The sequence below is a fragment of the Magnusiomyces paraingens genome (genome assembly GCF_902498895.1).
Source record: "Magnusiomyces paraingens strain CBS 517.90 genome assembly, contig: contig2, whole genome shotgun sequence".
Taxonomy (NCBI): domain Eukaryota; kingdom Fungi; phylum Ascomycota; class Dipodascomycetes; order Dipodascales; family Dipodascaceae; genus Magnusiomyces; species Magnusiomyces paraingens.
In genome coordinates, this window is record NW_022474068.1 from 3,561,198 (window position 1) to 3,573,724 (window position 12,527).

A 12,527-nucleotide genomic window follows, 5' to 3' on the forward strand; every position below is an offset into this window, starting at 1 on the left:
TTATCATTATAATTATAATTATCTATCATTCCCATTTTCCAATAGTCTTTTGCCGTCGTTTTCCATTTCGTATGATGTACTTTTTACTGCATACTGGACACCTAGGACTATAACAAATCATCCATCTCGCGATGCAACACTCATGAAATGAATGTAAACATGGTAATGTAACTATAGCTTCTTCTTCTTCAATCTCTTCATCAGGTTTGTCAACCACTTTTTCCTGGCAAACAACACACAAACCGTCCAAATCTTGATGTATGTTTCCCTCAGCAAGCAGTGCCACATGTCCTGCAACAGTTTTTGTTCCAATAAACAAATTAACTTCAGGCTGTGCTCCAATATAAACCACAGGTCGAGTAGTATTTTTCCGTCGTCCTCGTGGTGGGCCTTGCTGATTCCTATTACTTATACTACTACTACTATTAACCGTAGCATCCAAATCTTCCACAACCGTATTGACTGGACTCAATGGCACTTCTTCTTCAGTCGTCAAACTTTCTAAAGTCGTAGTTGAGCGCATATTATCAGGCCTTGAAAACTCCGATTCAGGTAGCCGTGGCAAATCTGATATAGGAATGGGAGGCATACGAATCGCAACAACTCCTCGTTGGTTCTCATTATATAGCGGATGGTTTCTTGGGTATGTGCGCACACAAATGGGTTGCTCTCCACCATAAGCCACCATTATATTTCCTCTCATGATAGATCCCCCGGAATCATTGCCTCTGCGCCGCCGTATAAACCAACGCTCAATGGGAGTAATTACTGGCATTAGCCTAGAGTCCCCAATCTCTTCCAAAGAACGTAGCCGGTATTGGTATCCTGGTGGAAGAGGCATAAAAAATTCTTGATCAACTTCGAAAAATTCCATTCGAGCCTTTTTGCGTGACCTTTTAAGACTCCATATTGTAAACCCCACAATAACCATAACAACAACGCCTGATATACTGAGAACAATAGCGAGCACTAGAGGCGTATTTGTATCGTCCGCTCTAATGTTTATAATCATAATAGCCGTAATGTCTATTCAAACAAATATAAGAAAATATATATTTGATTTAATCAAAAAAAAAAAAAAAATTCAGGAAAAAGAAAAGAGCGAATAAAAGTTGAATATATTGAGATTAACATCAAAGTATGCTTTTTTTTATTTATTTATTTTTAATTTTTAATTTTTTTTTGCTTAAAAATCATTTGTTTTTGAAGACTTTGCCTTTTATTTATGGATCAGTCTTTTTTCAACAATAGCATTAAGTTGAGGGTGCCCAGTCAATGAATGACCTATTGAATCACCGATAGCACCAGTTCCATGTTCTTTTAAAGGTTTGATGGGATGGACCAATGTGATAAATAATATCTATCAATCTATTTGCATAAATTATACAAGCATATTACTCGATCCATAAATTCTTTTGTAAATTATGCTTGAGAGAAACATATGAATTAATTCCCATATAAATGCCAAATGTTATGGATATATATATACCACCCCACATTATTTAAATTTTTCTAAGCTCATTATTTATTTATCAAGATGAAAATATATTTTTTTTTAAAACCATTATATCAACACGTGGGGTTTATTTCATTTCGATACGGTTCATTTAGCTTTTAAAAACGTTTAAAAGCTTTATTCTGACAAATCCATAGAATAATACCTATTTTAGGAAAATTTCTGCTTCTTACAAGTCTATTTTTATCAACTTAAAGTAAGCTTATATTATTTCATAGCTTAAAACGATTTGGCGTAAAGAAAATCAATCTATACTTTTAAAGGGTCCAATAAATTGCAGATATTTATGAAACGCGAAGTGTGTTTGTTATTGACACTATTTTTTTTATTGACCTGTCACAAGTCACATAACCGTGATCAGAATGGTCTGTCTTTAATCTTATTAGAAGTTATAAAATTAAAGATTTTTCCTTTTAAAAGCAATTGAAAAAAAAAGAAGCTTAACTACTTTGATAACAATTCTTTCATTACTATACAGCTGACAAAATGAAATTCATTTTATACAGTACCTCCAATACTTTTGAACTTGAGGATATTCACGACGAACCCGCCTTCCATCCCCAGGTTGAAGACCAAGTTGCTAATTACTTTACTCCAGTTATAATTCACGCTGCAATTTTTTTGTGTATAGTTTCATTTTTTATAAATATTGGTCAGCGTCTATTTCTTTTTGACTTTTTCATTTTGACCGATGAAGCAAAATTTTTTAACTCTTTAGCAGGGTTTTTGCTTCACTTTAGTCTGGCAGTTTTTCTGGTTATCTTACCATATAACAGCAATATATTCCCTGACGAATTAATATGGCCTTTTAACTTTCGTTGATTTTGAAGAGAAAAAAAATTGTTATATATAGTTTAATACAGGCATTTTAATACAGTATTTGTTATGGAGGTGTGTATTTATGATAAAATGACCTTCTGATGAGTGATGAGTGGTGTTACAAAACTAGCCTGGTTTTGTGATGATTCGCGTAACAAGCCTCCAAATAAAATCCACAAAACATCTCCACAGTTCTCTTTACGTAGGCAGTCATAAATCAGGCTCTTATTATTTTTTATTAGCATTTAATATTAGAAAAAATACTAAAACCCCCATAAAATATTTAGTTAATTGGTTCATGTAATAACGATTAAATCAATTGAGGAAAAGAGAGACAACCTGCATTTCTATATAACAACAGGCCTCATTAAGTCCCATAGAGAGAATTATCACGAATCAACTTTTTTCGTAAGATATTAAAACATTCTGAGTAAGGAAATAATCATGAAAATTAGCAATATCTAAAGACTGATAAAAATAATATATATATATGACATCAATTGAACTTGATTTTCATTTACAATTCATTGCCCGACACATATTTCACACATACAAATTTATTCCAGATTATATTACAAAATGGTTCGAAAGCTAGGGAAAACTGCCACCACCATGTTTATAGCCGTCCAGATCTCTTACGGAATCTACGCGGCTTTGGCATATAACACTAATAATGGTTATTATCATACTGGATTTTTTCAACTCTTCTATGCAAATCTCGCTAGATATCTATTGTTTGGCAATTTTGTAAGGATGGGTGTAGTGTTGTTGTTTGACCTACTAAATTATTATTTCCCTTCCATGTTTTATAGACTTTTTATATAAGCCACCTCTACAAAAAATAAATAAATAAAAAACAAAAAACAAAAAATAAATATCAAGCTTCCCAAGTTTTATATATATTTATTTTTTAATTTTTCAACATTGTTAGAAAACACATTATTGTGTATCTACATGAAGACCTTGATGTTTTACTTGCATCTTGCGATCATGTTAAACTGATTGAATTTTTCCATATATAAATCAAGGGAAAATCCCTTTCAAAGGAACCGAAAATACCTCATCAAACAACATCAACTGAACATCAAACCAACAACAGTTAATATCAACAATTAATTAAATTAAAATCACAGGAAAGCAAGAATGATTACGTTTGGAAGATTATTTGTTGCACTCTGCATTGTTGCCTGCCTTACCGATAAAGCTTTAGGTGGTACTATTCTTTTTCTTAACCTTATTGCTCTTTTGATTCGTATTGTCAGTGACTTGGAAGCTGGCAGAGAACCCTCAATTAAGCAACTCGAGTCTGATTTTGTTCCATCTTTCGAGTACATCACCCATTTTAACGACCCGGAAAGCGTAGACAACTTCGAAGACAACAGCGATATCATTAAACCCATCTCAACTGCTAGCTCGGAAAGCAGCTATAGCCAGTGCTCTGTTAGCGAAAATTTTCGCGAGAATCTTGGTTCTGAATCTGAAAACGAATACCGTCAAGATGTTACCGAGGATTCATCTTTCATTGAAGGCAAGGATTTACATAGCGAACCAAGAAATGGATTACATATTGCGTCTGACCCTGTTTCATGATTTCGATTCAAGTAGTTCCACCGCATTTTCTTAGATAAGCTTGCTTTAAAGAAATCAGCCACAACGTCTTTAACATTTTTAAATAGACCTAAATATATTGTAAACAATTAGTGATTTAAATCAAGTTTGAAAAAAAAAGTCTTACAATCTTTGCATCAAAGATAAATCAACGATAAATCAAAGTAGAAATCCATCCCTTCTTTAGATATATATATAAGAAGAGGAGAAGCTCCTTTTTCTAGAATTATTCTTATCTTAATGCGCCAAAAATGGACATCCTTTTTATTCATCACAAAAACCTCGCCCTTAATCTCCTGTTCGGTCTCTTATCTGTACCATATCTCATAGACCGTTTGTGTTTCCATATCAAACGGTTCCATGTTAAGCTAATGAGAACTAATAAGCCAGAGCATATGAACTATCATCGAGTTTATTATATGCTTAAGTGCGACCGAGTAGTTCTTTGGCTGGCAAATTTCATTGTACTTTTGCAGATTTCTTTAATATTCAACGATTATTACACTCTACATTATGGTGGGCAATTAGGGTGGAAAATAAATTACCATGGATTCTACCTAGTTTTCCTAGCAATGTCGTTCTATTTTACTGAAGAAGAGGATCAGGCGAGTGTTTATTTGAAATCGTTTATGCATTTCAATCCAAAGTATATTATCGTTGTTTATAAAATTTTACGTTATTGGATTCGAGGTAAATAATCTTAATCTTAATATTGCTTTCAATTCTTTTCCACTTGAGCTTGTTTATCTCTCTCAATATTGTAGTAGAATATCATGCCATAGCTCTATATCGAAATATATCATGATATACTATTTATCAATAAATAAATAAATGAAAAGAACACGTCATATTAGTGTAGAAAAAAGGTGCTCTATTTCCCAAATATTCAGTGTAAAAAGAACATGTATATTTTTCTATGAACAGGCAAAACAGCCTGTGCTAGTTGATGGAAGTTGGCGTATTTAAAAACGAATGAAATTTTTTTTCTACTTTTTCCAAGCGCGTCGAGTTCCCGCGGGTTGGGCTGTTTGTTTGTTTGTTTGTTTGTTTTTTTTTTTTTTTTTTTTTTTGACTTGCACAAGTCATGCAGTATATATACATAGAGCGCTGTACAACCGGATATACCGCGGTAAAAACCGTCGGCATTTCCGGTGGGATTTATCAGCCGCACAGGATCTGACAATCTCCCCCACTATCTAGAGGTCGTCGCAATCTTCAAACCTTCTTTATTCGGCAAGACCCGACGGGGATACCGCATAGTTGCCCAATCGTAATTTGGTCTTACACTTTTGAATTAAAACAAATTGGAAATTTCGGTCTTAAATATAAATATGACTTGGATTTCCATGGATTGGTTGAGTTTTTTTTTCTTTCGTTCTTTTTCATTTATCACTATAAAAAAAAAACAATCCAACAAAAACTACAACAACATCTAAAAAGACTACAATCAAGTCTTACAAACAACTACAACTTCAACAACTTTAACTCCCACAGCTTCAACTATTAACAACATTTAAAATGCCTCACAGACAAGAGCTTGAATTTACTCCTATCCCTGACGCTCCCCTTGGTGCCGTCGTTACTCTTCCCACTGGTATCACCGATCCCGCCGATCTTAATGACGAGGACTTCCAAAAGCTCAAGGAAGGTCTTTTGACCCACAGCGTCCTTGTCATCCCCGGCCAAGAAAACCTTGCTCCGAGCTCTCAGTACCAGATCACAAAGCGCATGGACCCTTCCTGCGAAGGTGCTTACGGCCATGCTAAGGAGTTCCGCCACGACCAGTCAGTTCTTCGTCGTGACGGTGTTTCCGTTCCCGACCAGCCTCAAGTCCAGGTTTTGGGCCAGGGCACTTTTAAAAACCACTGCGGCATGGCATCTATTGACCTTCGTCATCCTACTCACTTTGATTTCCACCAAAAGCCTTTGAGTGATGAAGAGGTTGCCAATGGCTACACTCGCTTCTACAGATGGCACATTGACTCTGCTCTCTATGGTCTTTCTCCCCCAGTTTGCACCACTCTTCTTGGTATTCACGTTCCTGAGACCACAAAGACCATGAAGATCAAATATGAAGATACCAACGAGGAAATTGAAATTGCTCAGGCTGGTACTGGTTTCTTTTCCGGTGCCAATGCTTTTGATGCTCTTTCTGACGAAGACAAGGAACTTGCCCTTGGTACCACTGTTGAGTACGCTCCTCACCCTTACATTTTCATTTCTCCTGCCCGTGCTACCAGTGATGGTGTTACCATGGTCTCGGAGGGCAAGGAAATTCCTCTTGATGAACTTCCCGAATGGGAAGAGTCCAAGGTCAAGAAGCTTCCTATGGTCTGGACTAACCCTGTCACTGGCAGACACCACCTTCAGATCCATGGCGCTTGCGTTTACAGAATGCACCGCCCCGATGGCACTGTTTTGGAGCTCGAAGATGCTCGCAAGGAGGCTTACAGATTGATTCGCCCCGCTATTTCCCCCAAGAACATTTATGTCCACCCTTGGAAGAAGGGTGATCTTGCTCTCTTCCACAACCAGGGTGTTTTGCACAGTGTCACTGGTCAATTCGCCGAAGGCGAGACCCGTCTCATGCATCAATGCAACATTGCAAGTGGCATTGATCCTGTTACCGTTAGAAACTAATGGTATCAAGAATAAACCTATCTCATTATTGTTACGAACCCCACCAAAAAAAAAACCTTTATGCGCCCATGATTTTGATGTTTTAATATAGTTCTTTCCTTTTAAATATATTGTTTCGTTTGTTTTCAAAAAAAAAAAAATCATTTTCCCGAGAAACATTTGAATCAGTCTGCCTTGTTTAACTTCCGTTTTTGTGGATGCGGCTTAATTATAAGGATAGCCTTACACATTATCAAATTGTGATGATGAAACATAACATTTAAATCTGCAAGTTTGATCCAGTCGTAATTGTTTATTCATTCTTCTTTTTTTTTTTTTTAAAAAAAAACATGGTGTTTTTTCTTTCTTTTAACATTCAATTTTTCTACAATAACTTTCGGCCGGATTAATATACCATATTATTATCAATGCCAGTGGTAGATACTTCTCAGTTATTCTTTTATATTTGTTTGTTTGCTTGTCTTTCCAACAAATATCTGACTTACTACATCATTTTAATCGACTCCTGGGCCATCTTTTTTTCAGTGTACTACAAACTAAAGATTGAAGATGAAAAAAGAATTACCGACGTCTGGAGTACAGTTAGCACTGATGGACTCTACAAATACATTGTGTGCTAACAAGAACTAGTTCAAAGTCACGAAAACAAAAGCAGAAACATTTACATCAGTAAAGCTTATTTATTATTTATTTAATATATTCATTAACCAATCAGATCCAAAACTATTCCCAAAATCTAAGTCCAAACACATTGTAGAAAAAAAAAATCATTATTTGTAACGTGAAACTCTCTTGGCTGGTCTGTCGTCTTCAGATTCAACAAGAGCACGCTTGCCAGGGGTATTAGGTGAAGTAATTGATTGTAGTTCGTTAAAACGTGAATGCCTATTTCCAACTCTATTACTTGGCGAAGAAGAAATAGGCGACGACAAGTGTCCGATAGAAACAGTGCCTTTAACCCATCCTTTGAACCTGAGAGGGTCCTCGTTGAATGGAAGAATAACGTTCTTATCTGAATGTGGTCTGGAAACAAAAGAAGGTGTATCAATAACGACTACTTGGAAACCCAAGAATTCGACTGCTCTCGTTTCTTGGAAAAAGTAAATAACATCGCCATCTTGGAGTTGAGCCATATTTCCTTTTCCAATCTTTTCCTTATTGACATAACAGCCGTTTCGCGACCAATCTCCCAAAAATATTTTGTAAAGACCATTCTTAGAAGGCGAGTTAGGACTTGCGGGTTGGACACCAATACAAGCATGTAACTTGGAAATTCGATTGTCCCTCAAATCAAATACGTTATCAATTTCACTGCTGCGACCAAACTTCAAGAGTGGATGTGTGATACAAATATCTTCGTGAGGAATACTAGTATCGAGTGTTCGGAGAATCATCCAGGTGCCAATAGGCATGTCAATAGCATTTTGGTTGTCCATGTCTCTGACAACAGAGATGTATGGTCGGCTTTGAAGTGGCGATGAATTGCTATTGTTCAAAGACTTGACAATGGAATTAACTTGATTGACACGGTTTTTAAATTGAGCGTCAGCGGCTTGTCGGATTTCGTCGCCGTCCTCGTCAGAGTCATTAGGGTCATGTCCATTTTGGGCCCCCTTTGGTTCCGGAACATTACCAACCTTTTGAGTAGGGGGTTGTGAAGTAACAGGAACCTTTTTAGTTGTTTCCTTAGACTTCTGAGTCTCTTTCTTTTCTTTGGGAGATACCATTGGGACATCTTCCGAAGAAGGTTCAAGTTCAGGCACGTCAGGGATATCGATATCGCCATCACTGTTTTTCTCGTTAGCTTTGACGTCCAAATTCAATCTCATGGATGGGAATTCATCAGGATTTTTGATGGCACCCTTACCATGATTTGCAACAGAAGGTTGTCGCTTAATAGAAATACTCTTGGGAGCAGGAACCAAACTAGGCTCAGGGGCAGCAGGTTCCACAGAAGAAACAGAAGGAGCAACAAAGGCTTCGGAAGTTTGAGATTCATCATTGTCAAACGAAAATTTGGTAAACCAGTAATGCTGAAGAGCTTGTTCAGCAGAAGGACGACTATCTTGGTTGACGTCTAAAACGTAATGCAAAAAGTCAAGACAAGGCTTGCTGATGTTAGCACTAATGAGAGGTTCCATGCAAAATCTTCCTGACAAAACACTTTGATAAAGTGCATTTTGAGTGTTGTTGCTGAATGGTAAATAACCAGTCAAGATGACATAAAGCATGCATCCAACACTCCAAATGTCCACCTTGTTGGAGTAAATTGTAGATTTGCCATTCTCAGAATGCTTCTTTGCCATAATTTCTGGTGCCAAGTAAGCTAGAGTACCGCAAAAGGTTTGCAAACTAGACCCTGATTTTGTGAGCTTGGCAAGACCGAAATCAGAAATACGGACAATGACAGGCTCATCTTGAGCAATAAGAATATTGTCAGGCTTGATATCACGATGAGAGATGCCAAGAGAGTGCACATATTGAAGAGCACACAAAACTTGACGAGCAATTTCTCTCGAGGGTTCCTCAGGAATGGCACCGTTACTGGTAACAAAGTCCATGAGATCACCACCAGAAATAAGGTCCATAATCAAGTAGTAATTATTTCCATCTTCATAAAAGTCCCTGAGACCAACAATGTACTCATGTTTAAGCTTCTTGAGAATGTCAATTTCACGCTCAACGGAGACGCCAGACATAATTTTCTTTTTATCAATGATTTTAACAGCGTAGGGATTACCCGTTGTGCGTTCGATGGCCTTTTTGACCACTGCAAAAGCACCTTGGCCTAAAACCTCAGAGCGAAGATCGTACTGCGCATGAACACCTTCGGTAGGGGTTCCAGTGGTAGTACCTGGGAATGTAACAAAAAATTTAACTTCTTCACCAGGGACGCCACTTCCGATTGTGATTTCATCACCATGAGCCAGAATGTACTCCTTGTTTTTGGCGATTCTTATACTATTAAGAAGAGTGCCATTGGTTGAAACGTCCTTAAGCAAAACATTTTCATTTTTCTACTTAAAGTTAGTATTTAGTGCTAATAATGGACTAAAAAGAAATTTACCTTTGTAATGAGAAAATGAATCTTACTAATTCTTCGAGAGTAATCAATTTGGATATTACACTCTGGCAAACGGCCAAATGTCCACTGAAACCGAGTACCGTTATTACTCTGGAGTCTGATTCTGCCGTAATGATGAGTCAGACAAGAAAGGTAACAGATGTCATCAGGTTCGACATCAATGGAGTCAGAGTTGGGAGGCTCTCGGGTATTGGGCTGGGTACTATCCTCTTTTTCCATGATAACTAAATCACCATATGCATGTACTCAAAAACAAGACAGTTTAAAGAGTCTTTAGATGTATTTTAGATGTATTTTTTTACAAAAAAAAAAGAGAGAGAGAGAGAGAGGGGAGGGGTTGTGGCGGCAAGTATTGGAGGAGAAAAGAAATTTAAAAAAGGGAAGAAAAGACAACACGCTTTCAAGTTTTTTTTTATTTTTCAAAAAAAAAAAAAAAAAAAAAAACGCGTACTTTTGTTTATTTTTTTAGAGGTGGTGACAGAAACGTGAATGTTCGCGAATTGTAAGATATTATTGGTCAAATAAACTCATGTGATTATTATATAATTATACAACAAACTATTACGTAATATTAAATGCGGCTAGTTATGGGCGCTAAATTACTTTTTTTTTTTTTTTAATAATAATAATAATAATAATAATAATAATAATAATAATAATAATAATAACTGCTTCCATTCTATTTTTTCTTTTTCTTTCTACGCTTATCCGACGTGTTTCGTTTTTTGCCTGTTCTTACTATTCCATCTTGAATTCCGGTGTTTGCCACCTTTTCTTCTTCTTCTTCTTCTTCTTTTTCATAATATGTCACTCTTTATCTCAAGCACTACTCTTTGATAAACTCATTGTTTCAGCTTTATATTTGTACAATGCCTGCTGATACATCAATAAACACTCAAACATTGCCGGCAACCGAGCCCTTATCAACTCAAAATGAAGCAAGTCACTTAACTTCAAGCAAATCACTTATTGAAGATAGAAATTCTTCTGTTCTGTCTAAAGAAACCGACACTTCATCCAGCAGATCTACAAGTCGAAGCCCTCGAAACTCAAAAACCTCGCAGCCTGAACTTAGTGCTAAGCCGCAACATTCTAAAACAATAGAGCATAAACACACCTCGATCAAATCAGCTTTTATTTATTTCAAAATTACTTTTATCGCAGCCTTAGTGGCAATTTTAGTGGCATATTTAATATCATCAAACGAAACTGTGAACTCCCTGACTGATGGTCTTTCAAAGCCTGCCGATTTACTAGAATCCAATTTTGTTGTTATCATCGATGCTGGGTCCACCGGCAGCAGAGTACACGTGTATGAGTTTAATACATCCATTAGTGCCTCTCCAGGACAAAACACACATTATATTCCTCAGCTAGTTCATGAGACCTTTGAACTCACGCGACCAGGTCTTTCATACAAGCCCTATGTTCAGAATTTCGATGAAGGCGCCAAAAGTCTTGATCCGTTGCTTAAGGTTGCGCTCCAAATTGTCCCGGAAAAGTTGCGCAAAACCACTCCTCTTGCACTTAAGGCTACTGCCGGACTGAGACTTATTGGATCAGAAACGAGTGCGCAGTATATCGACTACGTCACTCAATACCTAAAAGAAAATTACCCCTTTAAAATTAAAGACGTAGGCATTATGGATGGGAAGGAAGAAGCGGTTTATGCTTGGCTCACAACAAACTACCTGCTTGAATATTTGGACGATGAGGGGTCTAATAACAATACTGATAGCTTGTCAATTAAAAGAAACCATAAAATGACAGCAGCCGTTTTTGATTTGGGTGGAGCTTCTACTCAGATTGTTTTCGAACCAGACCCAGTGTTATATTCAGATGCAGTGATTCAGGAAATTGTCCATGCTGGACATGGCGACCATATTTATGACATGGTTCTTGGAGGATACCAGTATAAGCTATATCAGCATTCTCATCTAGGGTACGGATTGATGGAGGCGCGCAAGAAAATTCACCAGACAGTGTTTTCCAATTACATTGAAGCATTAGTTGACGACTATAGTGGGGACTTGCTCGAAAGTAAACTTGACAATTTTTTCTTTAAAAAGAGCGGCCATATTTTTCATTTAGAAAATCCTTGTGTTGCCACTGGTATGAATAGAACGGTAAGAGTACCAATCAGATCGATATTACAAGAAAAGCTTGGTGGCAGCCCGTTAGTTCAAAAAGTGGATCATTACATTGACAAGCTCCGTGAAATGAACTTGATTGAAGAGGATTTGCTTGTCGATGGGTCAACCCCGCAAACGCACTCTGAAAACTTGCTGGTCACCATGGTGGGTCCAAAGATTGCCCAGGATCCAGAAGAATGTATCGATATAACTCTGCAAATTCTAAATCTTGATGTCCAATGTCATCTTGATCCCTGCTCTTTTAACGGCATCCATCAGCCTGATATTTCAGAAACGTTTGGCAAACGTTCAAATTCTAGCACTGACGCACCATTATACATTTTTTCGTACTTTTACGACCGCACGTTCCCACTGGGACTCCCGCAAAAATTCCCTCTTTCAGAGTTTACAACATTGTTAGCGGATGTCTGTCAGGGCCCCCAGGCTTGGTCGCGGCAACGAAAAGTATATGGTGGCGAAATTAACCCCCGCTTTAAAGATCTTTCAAATGAGGTTATCCAGGAGCTAGATGGGCGTCCAGAGTGGTGCTTGGATCTTGCAGTCATGTACTCTCTACTTAGCAAGGGATATGGAATCCCCCTGGATCGTGAGGTCACAATTGCAAAGAAAATTCACAATCATGAACTTGGGTGGTGTTTGGGTGCAGCCATTGGTCTTTTGAGTGGCTTGGAAGAGGAAAAAGATATTTAGATTTTGTTTTTTTTGT

The 12,527-nt window shown here is 37.2% G+C and overlaps 5 protein-coding genes across 5 annotated transcripts; 3 read left to right on the forward strand and 2 right to left on the reverse strand.

The window, feature by feature from the left end:
* Window positions 1-25: 25 nt before the first annotated feature.
* Window positions 26-1,012, reverse strand: SAPINGB_P002860 (uncharacterized protein; the record flags this gene model as incomplete). The annotated part of the gene is made up of 1 exon (XM_031997578.1): window positions 26-1,012. The coding sequence occupies one exon, from the start codon at window positions 1,010-1,012 to the stop codon at window positions 26-28; it is 987 nt and encodes a 328-aa protein (XP_031853469.1).
* Window positions 1,013-3,478: 2,466 nt separating this feature from the next.
* On the forward strand, window positions 3,479-3,925 carry SAPINGB_P002861 (uncharacterized protein; the record flags this gene model as incomplete). Its single annotated transcript, XM_031997579.1, has 1 exon — window positions 3,479-3,925. One exon carries the CDS (start codon window positions 3,479-3,481, stop codon window positions 3,923-3,925), a length of 447 nt encoding a protein of 148 aa, XP_031853470.1.
* A 1,536-nt stretch (window positions 3,926-5,461) lies between these two features.
* On the forward strand, window positions 5,462-6,583 carry SAPINGB_P002862 (uncharacterized protein; the record flags this gene model as incomplete). The annotated part of the gene is made up of 1 exon (XM_031997580.1): window positions 5,462-6,583. The coding sequence occupies one exon, from the start codon at window positions 5,462-5,464 to the stop codon at window positions 6,581-6,583; it is 1,122 nt and encodes a 373-aa protein (XP_031853471.1).
* A 770-nt stretch (window positions 6,584-7,353) lies between these two features.
* On the reverse strand, window positions 7,354-9,887 carry SAPINGB_P002863 (uncharacterized protein; the record flags this gene model as incomplete). The annotated part of the gene is made up of 2 exons (XM_031997581.1): window positions 7,354-9,600; window positions 9,651-9,887. The coding sequence occupies 2 exons, from the start codon at window positions 9,885-9,887 to the stop codon at window positions 7,354-7,356; spliced, it is 2,484 nt and encodes an 827-aa protein (XP_031853472.1).
* A 650-nt stretch (window positions 9,888-10,537) lies between these two features.
* Window positions 10,538-12,511, forward strand: SAPINGB_P002864 (uncharacterized protein; the record flags this gene model as incomplete). The annotated part of the gene is made up of 1 exon (XM_031997582.1): window positions 10,538-12,511. The coding sequence occupies one exon, from the start codon at window positions 10,538-10,540 to the stop codon at window positions 12,509-12,511; it is 1,974 nt and encodes a 657-aa protein (XP_031853473.1).
* Window positions 12,512-12,527: the final 16 nt, after the last annotated feature.